Genomic DNA, 17,389 nt, shown 5'->3' with positions numbered 1-17,389 from the left:
AATAGTTTGTATGTGTTTAAATAATGAATAAGTTAATAAATAAATACAACACATGTTATGTGTGATCATATTCAACATTATTCGTGACTGACCAGTTAAATCTGACCAAAGCTTTTTTTTAATAGATGTTTTTAAATGGACATCTTAAAGAAATGTATTGATTAGTCAATATTATAGTTCTACAATTTTCCATTTATGGTTTATTGTCTACTCGTCTGGGCAAGGTGCCAGCCAACATGGTCGTCTTTCTTCATGAGTAAGTTCATAACATTCGTCCTCTTTTATGCACTGCTGCCTCCTTTCCGACCTACCGACACCACATGTTGTACTGCATGCACTCCATGGACCCCATGCGAAATTTTCTTGAAAAAAATAAAATCATACAAACATGTACAGGTAGCTTACATTCGAAATAGAAAAAATGCAGAATTGTACTATATTATAAAGAAGGGAGCAACCATCTAATTTATTTCTTATCATTTTTGAATCTGTAATGTCGAGCCGGATTGTGGTATTATCGCGCCATCTTGTTTACATTGGTTAAACATAGAAGTTTGTTCATATATAGTTGTCTATCGAAAAAAATAAACAACGTCAAGAACATTTACCATGAGTCCCCTCAACCAATCATATCAACGTATTCTCTAATATACAAATCATATCAGAATTATGAACAAATAATTCGGCTTCATTGTATGTCAAGGCAAAGGGGCGACTAAATGATTTTCAGGGGAGAATAGTTTTTAAAATGAATATACCATGGCCTGGCCAAGGATAAAAATAAATATTATACCATGAGACAAGATGCAATTCAAAATGCAGGAAACACTTAACAGTGAAAATAAAATACACTTTGATTCTTGCCCCGAATATCAAATGGTCGTTCCCTACGTCTTATATATTTTATTGGTACGGTAAGCTTCATCGAGAACCAAAATGAAATCTGAAGTACCAGTAATATCAAAAGTATTGTTTGTCAATTTTTCTGCAGATTGTTACTGTAAAATATCAATTTCTGGTCAAAATATGAAGCTTTTTTTCGAGTGAGCGCAGCCAAATAATGTGTTCAAATAGGCTTTATACTTTGACGGGCAACTTGAATATTACATTATGAGAATTTATTTCATATCGATTAAGAATAAGCTTCTCTTATTTGATAACTAAGGACAACATGACATTCTTTATTCTTCATTAATAATTTTCATTGATATTTAACAAATTAACACCCACAAAATACGGACCTGAAAACCGGTCGTTAATGAACTTTTACATGTTAATGACCGGTGGGGTGTGGTTCATCTTTTAAATAAACTATTTTCCTGTTTTCAATTTTTTATTGAAGTTATTGAATTGTTTATCATTAAAATTATATGTTTTTGCAAATTATGAAATTATAAAAACAGACTTTATTTTGTATTCATATATATCACAGGTATTTACTGAAATGTTTAGTAATTACGTGTAATTCCTAATTTCACCTATTTACTGTAACATATATACTAAAAAAAAATGCACTTAAATGAATTGCAGTGACTTATAGCTATCACTTTGACTGGTCTTCACTCTTTCCTTACAATACAAGAAAAAATAATTGTTAAGTGTAAGTCTTGTACCAATTTGTTAGAAAAATGTTGACAAGTTGGTCTTAAAATGAATATTGTCTTTGAAAACGAACATAAAGAATCACGACTCATTTTTATCATGTTTTTGCCTATAAAATACCTGATTTATTTGAAGTAAGCTGACTTACATCTTCAGTATTTCTGTCTTTGCCAATGGCTGTTGGTGATACTTCTAATTCTGATTGTTCCAATTCTATAATGAGTAACTTGGCTTTAATGTATTCTTCCTTCATTATGTAGTTTAATATTGAGTCAACCTTCTTCCTTAAAACTTTCGATAGGGGTCTAAGTCTCCTTTTTACTTTTTTTATTAAAGCGTTTGCCTTTTTTGTTTGCAAATTCTCTTCCAAAGCTATAATAGATGCTAAACTAGATGCTATCCTTTCATGCGAGTTTAATCCTACCGGTCTTTTCTCTTTTCCATTCGTTTGTGTATTTTTCTCTTTCAAAATTCTTCTCATCTTTGGTTTTCTTTTCAAATGTTTGTTATTTTTGGGAGAATTTTCCTTCCTAGAAGCCAATGCAATTGATTTTGATATCTTTGGTGCCTTTTTATTTTGAATTTCTGTTTTCTTTTCTAATTTTGACTTTTTGATTTTTTCTTTGGGTACTTTTAATTTTGATTTCTTTGAATCCTTTGCATGTTGACCTCCCGTTTCTTTTTTTAGTTCTGAAACTTTATTCTTGTGTTTTGTTGCTTCAGTTGACTTTGATGACTTTTTATTTTGGCTGCCCGTTTCATTTTCAATTTTTGCTTTTTTATTTTTATTTTTGGCCATCTTAACTAATCTCTTTGATGCTTTTTTATTTTTATTTTTCGCTACATTTTTCAATTTTGATTGATTATTTTTCTCTTTGAGCACGTTATTTGATTTTAATCTCTTTGAAGCCTTTTTATGTTGACCTCTGGGTCTTTTTTCTCGTTCTAAAATTTTAGTTTTATGTTCTGTTGCTCCAGTTGATTTCAAACTCTTTGAAATCTTTTTATTTTGACTTCTCGTTTCATTTTTTAATGTTTTAGTTTTATTTTTATCTTTGGACGTCGTTGTTGATTTTAGTTTTCTTGGTGCCTTTTTATCACTTCCTTTTTCATTTTTAATACCTGGAATTTTATTTTGTTCTTTGGTCACTTTGTTTGATTTTACTGTCTTTGAAGCCTTTCTATTTAAACTTCCTATTTCAGTTTTTAATTTCGCATTTTTGTTTTTCTCTTCGGTCTCTTTAGTTGATATCAATCTTCTTGGCGCTTTTTTGCTTTGAACTCCCGTTTCATTTTCCATTTTTGCTTTTTTATTTTGCCCTTTCATCTGTTTACGACTAGCCGTCTTTTTTCCATGTATACTTATGTTATCTAACGTGGCAAACTCTCGTTCAACCTGCAACTTCAAAATAAGATGTCTTGCTCGAAAGAAATTTTTCTCTTCAATGGCTTGAAAAACTGCACCAATTTTTCCTTGCAGATCTTTTGGATAAGTTTTAACTTTTTTTCTTTCTGCATTTATAGCTGTTTTTGCATTTTCATAGCTTTTACTTTCCTGCATCGAAGTTATAGAAGTAAGTTCCGAAATTGTTCGATCTATAGGATCAATACGCTCCTTAATTTGTGACTTCTGCAAATTTTGTGTACTAGATGACTGTTTAATTTTAGGATTTGTCATATTTTTTTCACTCCGTGATTTTGATAAATGTTTGTTGTCTTTTGTGTGTTTTCCTGTTCCCTCTTTGGTTTCAGTTGATGCTTTTTTATTTCGACTTCCGGTTTCATTTTCTATTTTCAAATCTTTATTATGCTTTTCCCTAGCTATCAATGCCCTGTATCTATTTGTCACATTTTTTCTATGTTCTTGACTTCCTGATTTTGAAAGATTTTGGTTGTCTTTTGTCTGTTTTCTCTTTCCGTCTTTGGTAAGTACGTCTTTAGTTGATACATTTTTTTTACGACTTCCTATTGCATGTTCTATTTTTGTATTTCTAATATGTTTTTCCTTGTCTATCAATGCTCTGTGTCTATTAGTCTCATATTTTCTATTTTCTTTACTCTGTTTGACTTCATCGATAGGAGTTTTTTCTTGTTTATGCTGCACGCTTTGCTTCCCTTGCAGTAATCTTCTATCGTGTCTGTTTGTTAATTCTAATTTATAGTTACCCGTAGAATTCTTTAGAGGGCTAAGTTTTTTCCCAGATAGAAAAATATTGAACTTTGGCCTGACTATAAGCGTTATGTTACCAGGGAGTTTCTGATACAATTCAAGGTTATTTCTGTTGTGGTTCGAGCTTGCTTCCAATTTGTATGGACTGTCGTGTTTTCTGTGGTATATTGATCCCAATTTCTTAGGTCTAGCAAACGTTTTATGTTGACTGTCATTCTTACTGTGGTGTGAGCTTGCTATCGACTTGTGTGGTATAGCAGAGGAATTACTTAGTTTCTCAATCTTCATGGTTCCATTGTGTTTTGTATTTAATGTATGATTAGCTGTCCTTGATTTAGAATAAACTCTTCCTTTCATAAGTTTTCCAGACTTCATACCTTGCTGCTTAAACCTATTTGGAAAATTGTCCAACAAATATGAAGCTTTTTTGACTTCGTCATTTACAATGTTTTTCAGAATTTTGAATACAACAAATCTATATTCCGGATCAGGATGATGTTTTGCGATTTTTACCTCAGACATTGTCAGCTTATCAGCAACACGGTTATGAAATTTATCACCCCTTGATTTAAGTTGCAATATTCGGCGAAGTCTTGATACAGTATCCGATTTCCGTCGCACAATCGATCTTCTTCTCCTGTTCTTATTATGATCTTCCTTTTTTTCAAATGATGGCAGTGTTTTAAGTTTTAACAGTTTAATTACACTCATCGCTTCTGTAATTTTTTTCTTTTTTAAAAGATCTAAAATAACTGAGATTGATTTGTGATTTTTAAATTTAGGATGTTTTTTCTGAAAATTTTCTAAATGATGGCTTGTTGCCGAAATGGATTTGTCCCTATCTAATCGACCAATCATGTCCTCTAGAAGTACTAAGCTATACATGGTATACATCCTGTCTTTTTCATTGATTGGCCCGTTAACTAAATTATGTAGACTTTTGTTCTTAATTCTGCTTTTTGCACCCTCTAGTTTCGTATATAGTATTTTAGTCGCTACAGCCGCTCTACTGCATTGCTTATTTTTTAATAATAACATTATATGTTCTACCATTTTTATATTATGGGTAAGAAAGCTGTCAGTGACAGTGTCATGTATTTTATTTTCAGTTTTGTTTATACTTGATTTGTTGATTATGTGCTTATGACTATTTTCCGGCACGGTGTTCAAAAGTTTTTCAAATAAAGCTGTTGTCATATCAATGGCTTTGTTTCTATTACTGAAGATAATCGTAAGAATATCGATTAACTCTTTTTTGTTTTTCAGATTTTTTGCAGTAATGTTCAGTATTTTATCATAATCACGTGAGACCATTTCTCTAACGCAGTTCCAAAAATGCCACATCTTGTAGTTTACATAATCTTTAAATCTTGCTAAAAACCATGCAGTCCACAAGTCGCTGTCCTTTGCAACTAAACTTTCAATTAACTGTTCCGCCTGTGTGGTTTTATTATTTTGAAGATGATCTAAAATATTTTTCATTTCTTTTTGGAATCGTGCATCTCCACTCGATTCGAACATTAATCTTTCATGTGTTATCAAGCGCGTAGCATTAAGAAATGATCGTTTTGCTCTTAGCTCTTGTATAATATGTTTAAGTCGACTAGGTGTGTTTAAGTAAGTTATTCTTTGAGTCAAACTTGTATGATGCGTTGAGCTCCCTGCACCTTGAATAGGCAAATTACTGTTTTTGGTTCTATTTTGGTTAACTTTCTTCACTATATTCCGATACAACAAACTAGTTAATGCAGTTGCATGACTACATTTGTTCTTTTCAAATAAGTAAATAATACTCTCAATCAATTTTCCGTAATCTGTTTTGTCATACCTTGTAAGAAAGTCGTCATTTACCCTGTTCTGGTTGTTTTCAGTCGGCATGTTCCTTGTATTCCCGTCATGTGGAACCGTATGATCATTTATCTTTTTCTGTATTTTTTTAGTCGGCATGTTCCTTGTATTCCCGTTATGTGGAACCGTATGATCATTTATCTTTTTCTGTATTTTTTTAGTCGGCATGTTCCTTGTATTCCAGTCATGTGGAACCCTATGATCATTTGTCTTTTTCTGTATTGTACCAGTCGACATATGCTTGTTCTGCCAGTCATGTGGAACCCTATGATCATTTATCTTTTTCTGTATTGTACCAGTCGACATGTGCTTGTTCTGCCAGTTATGTGGAACCCTATGATCATTTATCTTTTTCTGTATTGTACCAGTCGACATGTGCTTGTTCTGCCAGTTATGTGGAACCCTATGATCATTTATCTTTTTCTGTATTGTACCAGTCGACATATGCTTGTTCTGCCAGTCATGTGGAACCCTATGATCATTTATCTTTTTCTGTATTGTTCCAGTCGACATGTGCTTGTTCTGCCTTTCATGTGGATCATTTTGATTTGGCATTTTGTTATGTAAAGCAGTTGTAGCTTTTTGAGACCAGTTCATAGATCTCTTTATTCGCCGGTAATTTTTTCTCATTTTTCTAGGTTCCTTTGATTGAGATCTTTCATCCTTATATGTTATATTATGTTCTATTATGCTTTTACTTTTCTGGTTGCCTTGCAAATTATGTCCATCTCCTTGTCGTCGATTTGTTAAACCCTGGAAAACATAAAATGTTGAGAATTGGTCTCGAATATACGGCCAAATAAAAAATATATGTATGTTTCTTATTACCCTACCCTCCCTCTTTTTAAGCTAAACACTATCATTTTCCATGTTTAATGGACCGTGAAATTATGTAAAAAATTTAATTTGTCATTATAATTAGAAAGATCCTACCATAGGGAACATGTGTACTAAGTTTCAAGTTGATTGGACTTCAACTATATCAAAAACTAACTTGACCAAAACCTTTAACATGGAACTCGCACTTTCGTTTTCTATGTTTAGTGGACCGTGAAATTGGGGTCAAAAGTCTTATTTGGCTTTAAAATTAGAAAGATCATTTCATAGGGAACATGTGTTCTAAGTATCAAGTTGATTGGACTTTAGCTTCATCAAAAACTACCTTGACCAAAAACTTTAACCTGAAGCGGGACAGACGGACGAACAAACGAACGGACGCACAGACCAGAAAACATAACACTACAAATATGGCTATATAGCGAATTATTTGGTTAATACACTCACCACTAAAAATTAGAATCACAAAAATACTGAACTCAGAGGAAAATCCAATCGGAAAGTCCATATAAATCACATGGCAAAATCAAATGACAAAACACATCAAAAACGAATGGACAAGAACTGTCATATTCTTGACTTGGTACAGGCATTTTCAAATGTAGAAAAAAGATGGATTAAACCTGGTTTTAAAGCGCTAAACCTCTCACTTTGATGACAGTCTCATCTAATTCCGTTTTATTTACAACTAAACAGACATAATAAATAAAATAGTCAAAATATGGGTACAGCAGTCATCATCGTGTAACAATTTTAAAAGGAACAATTTAACAGAACACAAAAAACATCTATCTACAAACACATTCATTGATTCGCGATGTTAGCATACAGAGTTAAAAAATCAAAGTATGTAAGAATTAATTTCAGAAATAGACCGAGGTTTTAAAATAGTCCAAAAGTTATATAGAATTTATAAGAATCCACAAATAGGTCATTCCATTACGTCATTGAATAATTTTGACGTTTGTGGTTCAACGTATTTTCTAATTCATAATAGAAATATATCATAATGAAATATAATAGAACACTATCATATAATATTGACGGGATCTTTAAAAGTACAGAGTAACGTTATAAAAACCAAAGAAACAAAAAGTTGCATATACAAGATACCCTCTCCAAAAGCAAAAATTAAAAAAATAACAATATTCCGGAACGGAAACTACATTAAAGACTCACTTTAAGATATATTCGAAATTTGCATGTTTCATATTTCATTTATCAATCCTTTTGCATAGGCCTTAAAATATGTCCATTAAATAAAGTCTAGATATGATCAAAAGTTCTGTTAAATAGCACAATTATTTGTTATAGAAGAGGGACGAAAGATACCAATGGGACAGTCAAACTCATATATTTTATCGAAAAAAAACTGACAACGCCATGGCTAAAAATAAAAAAGACAAACAAACAAACAATAGTACACATGACACAACATAGAAAACTAAAGAATAAACAACAGGAACCCCACCGAAAAACTAGGGGTGATCTCGGGTGCTCCGGAAGGGTAAGCAGATCTTGCTCCATATGTGGCACCCGTCGTGTTGCTTATGTGATAACAACTCCGGTAAATAGTCTTATTCGGTAGGTCACATTTATGAAACGGAAGGGGATTGTAGTTACGACGTAAGGAACATATATTCGATATCATGTGTGAAACGGTTATTCCATAACGGTCAACCAAATCGTGATGGCGTCCGAAATTTTACGAAGGGATGATTTCAACTTCACCATTTGGAACTCTTTGTTTAATAGCTTCCTTGTGAGCAGCAACCCTCTATCAAGAAATTATGATAGAAAATGCAAGCACGGGAATATCGTATCAATTGGGAGATATATACCCCGTATGCAAGCTCATAGAACTTTTCTTATAAATACAAATGTTCATAGAAAGTTTTATCGTTATATGTTTTTGGAGATTTCGATATAATATTGAGAGTAAGCAGTCCACTGCAAATGAAAAAAGAAATGGAGATTCATAAGCCTCTTTTAACATAGAAAAGGAAAAATAAAGGCAACAGTAGTATACAGCTATATTACAAGTTTATATGAACCGGTTCTTAAAATGACGATTGGTACTTGATCTTCTTAATATTTAATCTTCAGAGACTACTAAGTAGTTCCAGACTTTTGATTTTGACTTTTAAATAAAGTAACTTGTGAAGTTAAAACAGCAAGTTCCTGTTTAACTTATATGTTCATGAGAGGAAAAACCCTTCAACTTTAGCACGCCGATTACCTTATAAAGCACAAACATCTGTAATTTGAAAAATGAAAAATTAGAAAAATCGATTCTAAATTACTACAAGAGTAATTTGATTAAAAAATAAAATATTGAAAAAGGAATAACTTTATCCCCCCAAAAATATTCAAATAGTCTCATCTCGCACTCAGCAGCGGACTTAACCTGACCTACAAATAGGTCGCAAATAAGACGAGATTTCCCACAAAAATGCATTAATAATTTTAAAGTATTAACACATGCTCTATTATTATATTTTATGAGAAAAAAAAGAACTAATTACGAAAACCAAGAAAACAATGCTAGTAGTTTAGACACATATCTACACCTAAATTGATATCCTGCTCTTAACTAATTTGTTTTTATTTTGGCAGCTCATTTTGAGTTTATTACTCTTTGATGATAAATTATGATTTTTTTTTTTTTTTGGTCTTGAACACTCATCTATAGATGCTATAGAAACATATGTGTTTTACAGTCTCGTTCACGTTTCTGTATATCAACTTTTTACGCTTAACAAAAGCTTAATTTTCATGTATAGATAACATGTTAAAAAATGTTTACATATCTCCAAAAGACTTTTCATTGACGCTCTAATAAAAAAAGGTCAAAGGTCAAATAAATTACAAAATTGAGAGCAATGAGGAACCGAAATTACAAAATGTTTTGCCAAACACAGCCAAAGCAAGCTTCTACTGGGGTAGAAAATCATTAAAATTTCGAAAATTTCAAGTATTGTAAACAGTTATCATGGTTATAGGGGGAGGGTTGAGATCTCAAAAAAACATGTTTAACCAAGCCCCATTTTTGGCCTTTGTTAGTCTTGAATGATTTTGAATTTTAGTTTCTTGTGTATATTTCGGAGTTTAGTATGACGTCCATACCACTGCACTAGTATACATTTTTATTTACGGGGCAGCTAAAGCAAACCTCCGGGTGCGGAGCTGCATTGAAGACCAATGGGTGGCCTTCGGTTGTTGTCTGCTCTTTGGTCGGGTTGTTGTCTCTTTGACACATTCCCCGTTTCAATTTTCAAATTTAGTTAATGACATGGATACTTATTATTATCTTATATACATTGTAGTAACCTTACTTACGTGTTCAGTCTCTCTGTCATTTCTGTTGTCTGTTGGTGATTCTTCTGGATGTTCCAATTCTATCACGAGTAATTTAGCTTGAATGTATTCTCCCTCCAGTATGTACTTTAAAATTGAGTCAATCTTCCTCCTGACAACCTTCGAAAATGTTTGCATTTTCCCTCTTACTGTTTTTATCAATTCGTTTGCTCTTTTGGTTTGCTTGTTCTCTTTTAAAGTTATAATAGATGATAATCTAGATACCATCATTTCTAGAGGGTTTTTTTCTTCCGTTCTTGGATTATTTTGTTTTCTTTTTTCTTTTCCAACCGTTAGCTTGCTTTTCCAACTTATTTGCATATTTGGTTTTCCTTTCAAATGTTTTTTTGTTGTTGGAATATTACCCACTCGAGAGGTCATTTCAATTGACTTTGATATCTTTGGTGCCTTATTATTTTTTGTCGGAACATTACCCACTCGAGAAGTCATTTTAAATGACTTTGATATCTTTGGTGACTTTTTATTTTTTGTCGGAACATTGCCAACTCGAGAAGTCATTTCAGTTGACTTTGATATCTTAGGTGCCTTTTTATTTTGACTTCCCGTTTTCGTTTCATTTTCTATTTCTGCGATTATATTTTTTTCTTCAGCCAATTTATTTGAATTTAATTTCCTTGGTGCTTTTTTATTTTGACTTCCCGTTTCATTTTCTATTTCTGAAATTGTTTGTTTCTCTTCAGCCTGTTTATTTGAATTTAATTTCCTTGGTGCTTTTTTATTTTGACTTTCAGTTTCATTTTCTATTACTGAAATTTTATCTTTCTCTTCAACCAATCTATTTGAATTTAATTTCCTAGGTGACTTTTTATTATGACGTTCAGTATCTTTTTCTATATTTTCAATTTTTTCATTATTTTTAGTCGATAATATACTTTTTCTTGTCGGTTTAAGATTAGAAGTCTCTTTACCTTTTCTAGAATAAAAGTTTTCTAACGTTTGCAACTCTCGTTCAACCTCTAATTGCAAAATAAGGTGTTTCGCTTTAAAGTAACTTTTCTCTTCAACTGCTTGAAGAATCGCACTAATTTTTCTTTGTAGATCTTTTTGTAAACTTTTAACTCTTTGTCTTTCTGCTTCTATAGCTACTTTTGCATTTTCATAGTGTTTACTTTCGTGCATCAGAGTTATTGGTGTGAGTTTAGAAATAGTTTGATCTATATCTATTTGAGTAGTTGTTGCTGACATTTTTTTCTTCTTATTTAGAAGCTGGTTTGTATTTACATATATTTCTCGACTTATCTCTTTGGTGTTTTTGGTTGGCTGTAATCTCTTAGGTATTTTCCTATTTTGACTTCCCTTTTCATTTTCTTTTTCTTCCATATCTGTCAATTTCCTGTAGCTATTTGTCAGGTATCTCCAATTGTCTTGCCACTGTTTGACTTCATTGGAATCAATTATTTCGTTTTTATTCGGCAATATCTGCCGTCCTTGCGATGGTTTGTTATCGTGTCTGTTTGTTAATTTCTTTGTATTACTGCCTCCTATATTTTTCGTGGATTTGTCTTTTTCTCCAAATAAATTGATATTGATATTCTGCTTGAATGTAAGAGTTATGTTACTTGGGAACGTACGATTTAATTCAAGATTATTGTTGTTGTGGTTCGAGCTTGATAGTGGCTGTTTTTCATTCGTTCCATTGCGTTGCTTGTTAAATGAATGATTATTTGTTCTTGATTTAGAATGTTTCGTAATTTTCATACCTTTTGGATTTAACCAATTTGAGAAATCGTCTAACAAATATGAAGCTTTTTTGTCTTCCTCATTTACAATATTTTTCAGAATTTTAAATACAACGTATCTATATTTTGGATCAGGATGAAGTTTCGTAATTCTTAATTCAGACTTTGTAAGCTTATCAGCTAAACGGTTTAATCTTTCCACACCAAATGATTTAAGCAACAATATGCGGCGGAGAATTGATACAGTATCCGATTGTGGTACCGTCGATCTTCTTCTCCTATTTATCTTAGGTCTCAGATTTTCAACGGACGGCAGTGTTTTTTGCCGCAACAGCTTTATTAACCCCAGCGCTTTTGTAACCAATCTCTCTTTTAAAAGATGTAAAATACCTCTAATAGCACCATGATTTCTAAACGTGTGATGTTTTTTCAGAAATTCTTCTAAATGATGACTTGATGACGATATTGATCGACCCCTTTCTAATCGATCAACCATATCCTCAAGATATATTAAGCTATACAAAGTCTTCTCCTTGTTATATGTTTGATAATTGTCTCCCGGTACATTATGTCCCTTTATTAGATTCTGTTTTGGCGAAGTGGGCATGTTATTAATTCTGCCTTTTGAATCCTTCAGTTTCGTATATAAAATTTTCATTTGTACAGTCGCTTTGTTGCACTCATTGTTTTTCAAAAGATTTATAATATTTATTAACTGTTCTATATTTTCAGCAAGAAAGCTGTCGGTATGTAGTGTATCCTTATGAGAATCATTAATTGTACTGTGCAATGCAAGTAGTTTAAATAGATCTGTTATCATGGCATGAGCTTTGGTTTCGTGGTCAATCACTTTAAGAATGTCTAATAACTCCTGTTTGTGATGCAGATTTTCCTCCTTGATGCTTTCTATTTGTTCATAATCCATCGATGCCAGTTTATCATAAAATGGGCCCATGTTCTTTTTCTTGTAACCTTTTACATATTCAATAAATTTTGATAAAAACCATGTCGTCCTTAAGTCACTGTAGTGCGAAAATAAACTTTCAATCTCTTTAATTGCCTTTCCAGTGTCTCGTAAGGTCTTTTTCTCTAGATCATTTAAAATAACTAACATGTGTTTTCTAAAAAACTCATCTTTCAAATGGTTCGTATAATTTCTTTCACGTTTAATCTGTTCATCAATATGAGTAACAGGCATAGGTTTTGTGTAGTAAATTTCTGATATAATATGTTGAAGTCGAAGAGGTGTGGTCAAGTAAACTGACTTTTCAGACAAACTAAACATATTTGTAAATCTTTTCATTCGTCGTTGATGTATTTGATTTGCTTGAAAATGGTTAAAGTTTTCATTTTCTAATTGCAATATTGTAGACCTTCTTTTCCTATATCTATTTTGTTTGGTCAGAATGGGATCTGCAAATTTTTTGTTCTTGGTTTTATTATTGTTCACTTTCTGAACTACTTTCTTATACAACAAATCAACCAATTTACTTGCTTTACTACATTTGTTATTTTCTAAGAAATAGATAATGCTTGTAATCAATTTTTCGCTACCATGTGTTTCATAAACCTTAAGAAAGCCGTTTCCTTCCTCTGTCTGTGCTGTTTTTATCCCCTGGAAAACATCAAATGAGAAGCATTTGTTATAATTCATTGATTTTCCTAAACAATTGCCAATGATTCAGATAGATATATAGATGAAGGCTGGACACTACTCTGTTTCACAATAACAAGCTCTTTAAAAATACTGTCAGAAAGTGATAGTATATTGATAAAGGAACTAAAAGGGCATAAAACATCATTTAACAGTCCGTGTGCTTGTTTTCGAGATATAAACCTTACAAAATTTGACTGGAAATGATTCTCTCTAGATCTTCCAAGACCAAGAAATAGCATGTAAAGAAAAATCTGTATTTTAGTGATCCATGGAATACTCCTCAGTTTTTTTCGATTTTCACTTCGGTTTTTTTTTATCAATGTGAACATTTCATAGTGTTCCTGGTGTCAGAATTCCCATTCAAAATGGCTTGATCCGCACCTAGGTTGAAAAGAATGAACAAGAAATTTATAAGCTGGACAGACATACCCATTTTAAAATCTCTACTTTCTTCTAAAACTTGTGGGACAACCAGTGGCAAACATGCACCCAAATAAAGTAAAAGATAATATTTAAGTTCTCCAGAAGGATAATCGATTTCAGTAACACAACTGTACTGACAACAGCCTACCATTAGTATAAGTGTCGTTTTATAAGAAGTTGCTTTATTTGCTAGCATTTTTAATCATTTCAGTGAAAAATATATCTTTGCAATTGTTAATGGAGAGTTTGAAAGTGAATCCACCTAAGGAAAGCTGTCCTATGGTGGCCATACCGCGTTGTCGCTTTTTTCGTCCTTCAAACTCCATAGGTCAAAAACGGTAAAACGCCAAGACGAAAACTAACTATCCACCTGATTCCTTCTTCGAAGATATATGATTACATTGTCTTACATAATGAATAGTTTATACCAATCTGGAAAGAAGAACCAGTGGTTTAATTCAATAACGTCTAAGCAATTTCGTGTTTTTGTGATTATATTATTGATTTATTGAGTCATGTTTAACTCAGTACTATTGTTCTTCTTCATGGCTATCTGTTTTTATTGGCGGATGAGGCCGAAGTGCCAGGAGAGAACCACCGACCTCAAGTCGAGGGGAATTCGAACTCAAAACATCGGTGTTGCTATTGATATAGTAGTTCGACTTCTTATACCACTCGGCCACTGAGGCCCCCACCAATATTGAAAGGAGAACCAAAGATTCAATTCAATCGCGTCTTTCCTATTTCGTATTCTAGTGATTACAATACTTACACCAAGTTCCCTTTTTCTCCTACATTTACCCGCGCCAATATGACATGTTGGGTGAGTGGCCTTGAGCTCGCTTTTATCGTGAAAAACTTTATCCCTTGGGTCGTCTACATCCCTCTCTATACCACTGGGATCATCTGGGCTGGGTTCATTGGCTGGAAGACTCGGTTCTGAAAGTAAAACAAAGTAAATTTATGATTTGTTAATTTAGGGGCATTAGCTCTGTTGTAAAATTCATGTTCACAGATTTGACTCAAATTCTCATAGTGTATGTATACCATACCAAAACTTATATATCCAAATTACAATCAGTCTGAACTTAACAGTTAAAAATTGATGAACTAAATAATGTATATCAGAATTTTGTGTGTCTGTTAGTCTAGACGCTATCTAATTAACTATCGAGATGACCTCCGAAGACTGTCGACGATCACATAACCCAATATAAACATAAAAATAAATATAAATAGATAGCCACTTCATGCAATAGTATTTATTCTTGGTCTGTTTTATTTCATGTTATAGTTTTAAAAAATAAGTGAAATATAGTTTTTAACTGTATACGAATGTGTTGTGGGTCGAATCAGTCAATGAAATGGATTACCTATAGTTTCATTTTCAATGTTGACATTCTTTACCTTTTAATGGATAAACACGACTTATTCATGTATAACCAATCTGTAGCTAATTAGTTAAATTGCAAATTCACATGAATACAGATTCGAGTACATATACATTTGATAGATGTTTTTCATATTCAACCTTAAATTCCTCATAGACCAATTCAGTTAAAATTTCGAACTTATAAAACTAAATTGAACCGAATCAAGTAGACACTTGAGTTTTTAAAAAAATGTCGAAAATCTTTTTTATAGATGCACTTCTAGTTTCAGGCCGAAATTAGCCCTATATACCGGACCCTCTCCTTCCCCATGAATAGTTGATTATGGTAGGTGCAAATAATATGGATCTTATTTTTGTGCATAAGGAAAAAAACCATTCCACAGTAGATAAAAAATTGGTCTTCAAGTACTAAAAAAAGTCCTTCCTATGTCCTCGATTGTGAAGTCACGGAATGCGATTTATCATCGGATTTTTGTTCTTGTCGTGAGTAAAATGACGGGTGAAGCTGAACTTTTTACTATCCTAGAGCACCAAAGTTAACCCCTAATTTAGTTTTAATTGGGTTCGTATAAATGTATTGCATAAAATTTTCTTTGGCTTTAAACAGTTTTATTTTCCATGTATGTCACGATTGTCTACGAAGTATAAAGGACATCATCATCTCAGAAGTCTGTGACTCTGTATTGACATGATTTATAACCTTTCTTAATATGTCTATGAACTATTAAATTATTAAAAAATTCAGAGTCCGACTCCTTCATGTCAAGTAAGCCTCACATTGATTCGGCTACTATTGTTAGGTTCTTTTTGGTTATAAAGCTCTTCACGTGCTTCGGTTCTTTTACCTTATTGGTTTTTAAATATTTAACACAGTTTGGACGTTCATACTTGTAGTCCGGCGGCTTTTTAAAAAATTGTGCACATTCTGTTACAAGCATGAAATTTGGCATAGACCTTCCTCAACTTTTACTCTTTTATTTCAGATAGGGAGGCATTTGAAAAAAATGTCTCACTTCCGGTAAAATCCAAAATGGCGGACGTTATACTTAAATCAGCCCAATATCTTAGACTGGCGTGTAAACATGTCCTATTATCATGCTACTATCATAATATTTGGTACAGACCTTTGTGTTTTACTACTTTTGGATAAATTAAATAGATTAGATGTCTTCAGAAACCCCACTTCCGGTTAAAATCCAATATGGCGGACATTGTACTTAAATAAGCTTATTTTTTAGGGAGGGTAATTGAAATGTGTTTTAACGTATTGCTACTATAATTGCATTGTGTATGAACCTTTCTTTGGTGCTTCTGATGGAGACAATGTATAAGACATATGTCTTAAAAACCCTTATTTCCGGAAGTATCCAAAATGGCGGACAGAGAAATATCAATTTTTTATTCAAATTTTCAACTTTCTTCAAAATGTAAAGAAAATGATTTTATTTTGTGCTGGTCATTAAACTTTTGGCTTTAAGTTATCCCCAAAACCACTTATTCTAGCATGTTGTAAATGCTAAGATATAAGTTGACACTTCCGGTAAAAATATGACGTAAATTTTAAAGATGAGTCCTCAATCTATTTCTTCGATGTAGAGTTTTGGATAGATTGATTTAAACAAAATAAAATCACTATAGTACTAAAAAATATTTAATAGATATAGGAAGATGTGGTGTGAGTGCCAATGAGACAACTCTCCATACAAATAACAATTTAAAAAGTAAACCATTATAGGTTAAAGTACTACTTCTATTTGGCCAAGAATACATGCTTATTCACAATCACCACCACATGCACACAAGGCAGTGCACGGGAGACCCGATTTTACACATTAAAAATAACCGCGGCATCCTTTCTTACATCCATTCTGAAAAAATGTTGAGGTCTCAGAAAGAGTTTTTTATTAAAGGGACCCTCTTTGTCCCTTCGCAATCCATTAGTGACAAGACTAGGTAGCATAAGAGTCAATCCAAAGCTCGTCTCACTAAACACCTGCATTAGTATATTACACGTTTTACATGCTTGAAAAGACTAGAACAAGTCGTGGGAATAGCTCACTTAAAATGAGATTTCCCTTTTGTGCAAAAATTGACTTTCTTGGTTCGTTAATCATGTTAGATCTGATAAGTTTGTACAGTACAACCCCGGTGATTTAGGCTGATCAATCATCATTCTTTATGTTAAAGTCACATCTTCAAATACCATTAATGTCTCCCACGCAGTCTTTTTTTTCCTTTTCAAGCAAAGAGAGAACAGTATCACAACCCGTCATAAGATATTGGTCAGAAATAAAAGTGTGTGATCACTCATTGCCTAGTGCATTTGAAAGGCCATTGATAGATATTAATCCAAAGATTTTTGCCTCCCCAAATACAATCAATAGTTCGTCTGCCCCTTTGTT

The 17,389-nt window shown here is 32.6% G+C and overlaps 1 protein-coding gene across 2 annotated transcripts in view; it reads right to left on the bottom strand.

The window, feature by feature from the left end:
* LOC139527709 (uncharacterized protein PF3D7_1120600-like) overlaps positions 1 to 17,389 on the bottom strand; it is a 29,653-nt gene continuing 12,264 nt past the window's right edge. The window contains exons 4-7 of one of the 2 annotated variants that reach the window (XM_071323332.1): positions 14,367 to 14,533; positions 9,797 to 13,129; positions 1,723 to 6,373; positions 1 to 362 (exon numbers count right to left, since the gene is read on the bottom strand). In XM_071323332.1, coding sequence (XP_071179433.1) covers positions 208 to 362; positions 1,723 to 6,373; positions 9,797 to 13,129; positions 14,367 to 14,533 — 8,306 coding nt within the window. In that variant the 3' untranslated portion in view covers positions 1 to 207. The remainder of the gene's footprint in view (positions 363 to 1,722; positions 6,374 to 9,796; positions 13,130 to 14,366; positions 14,534 to 17,389) is intronic. The other variant, XM_071323334.1, reaches the window with a different exon arrangement.

The sequence above is a fragment of the Mytilus edulis genome, chromosome 6 (genome assembly GCF_963676685.1).
Source record: "Mytilus edulis chromosome 6, xbMytEdul2.2, whole genome shotgun sequence".
Classification (NCBI taxonomy): domain Eukaryota; kingdom Metazoa; phylum Mollusca; class Bivalvia; order Mytilida; family Mytilidae; genus Mytilus; species Mytilus edulis.
The sequence above is the reverse complement of the archived record's forward strand: the minus strand, read 5'-3'. Positions and strand labels throughout refer to the sequence as shown.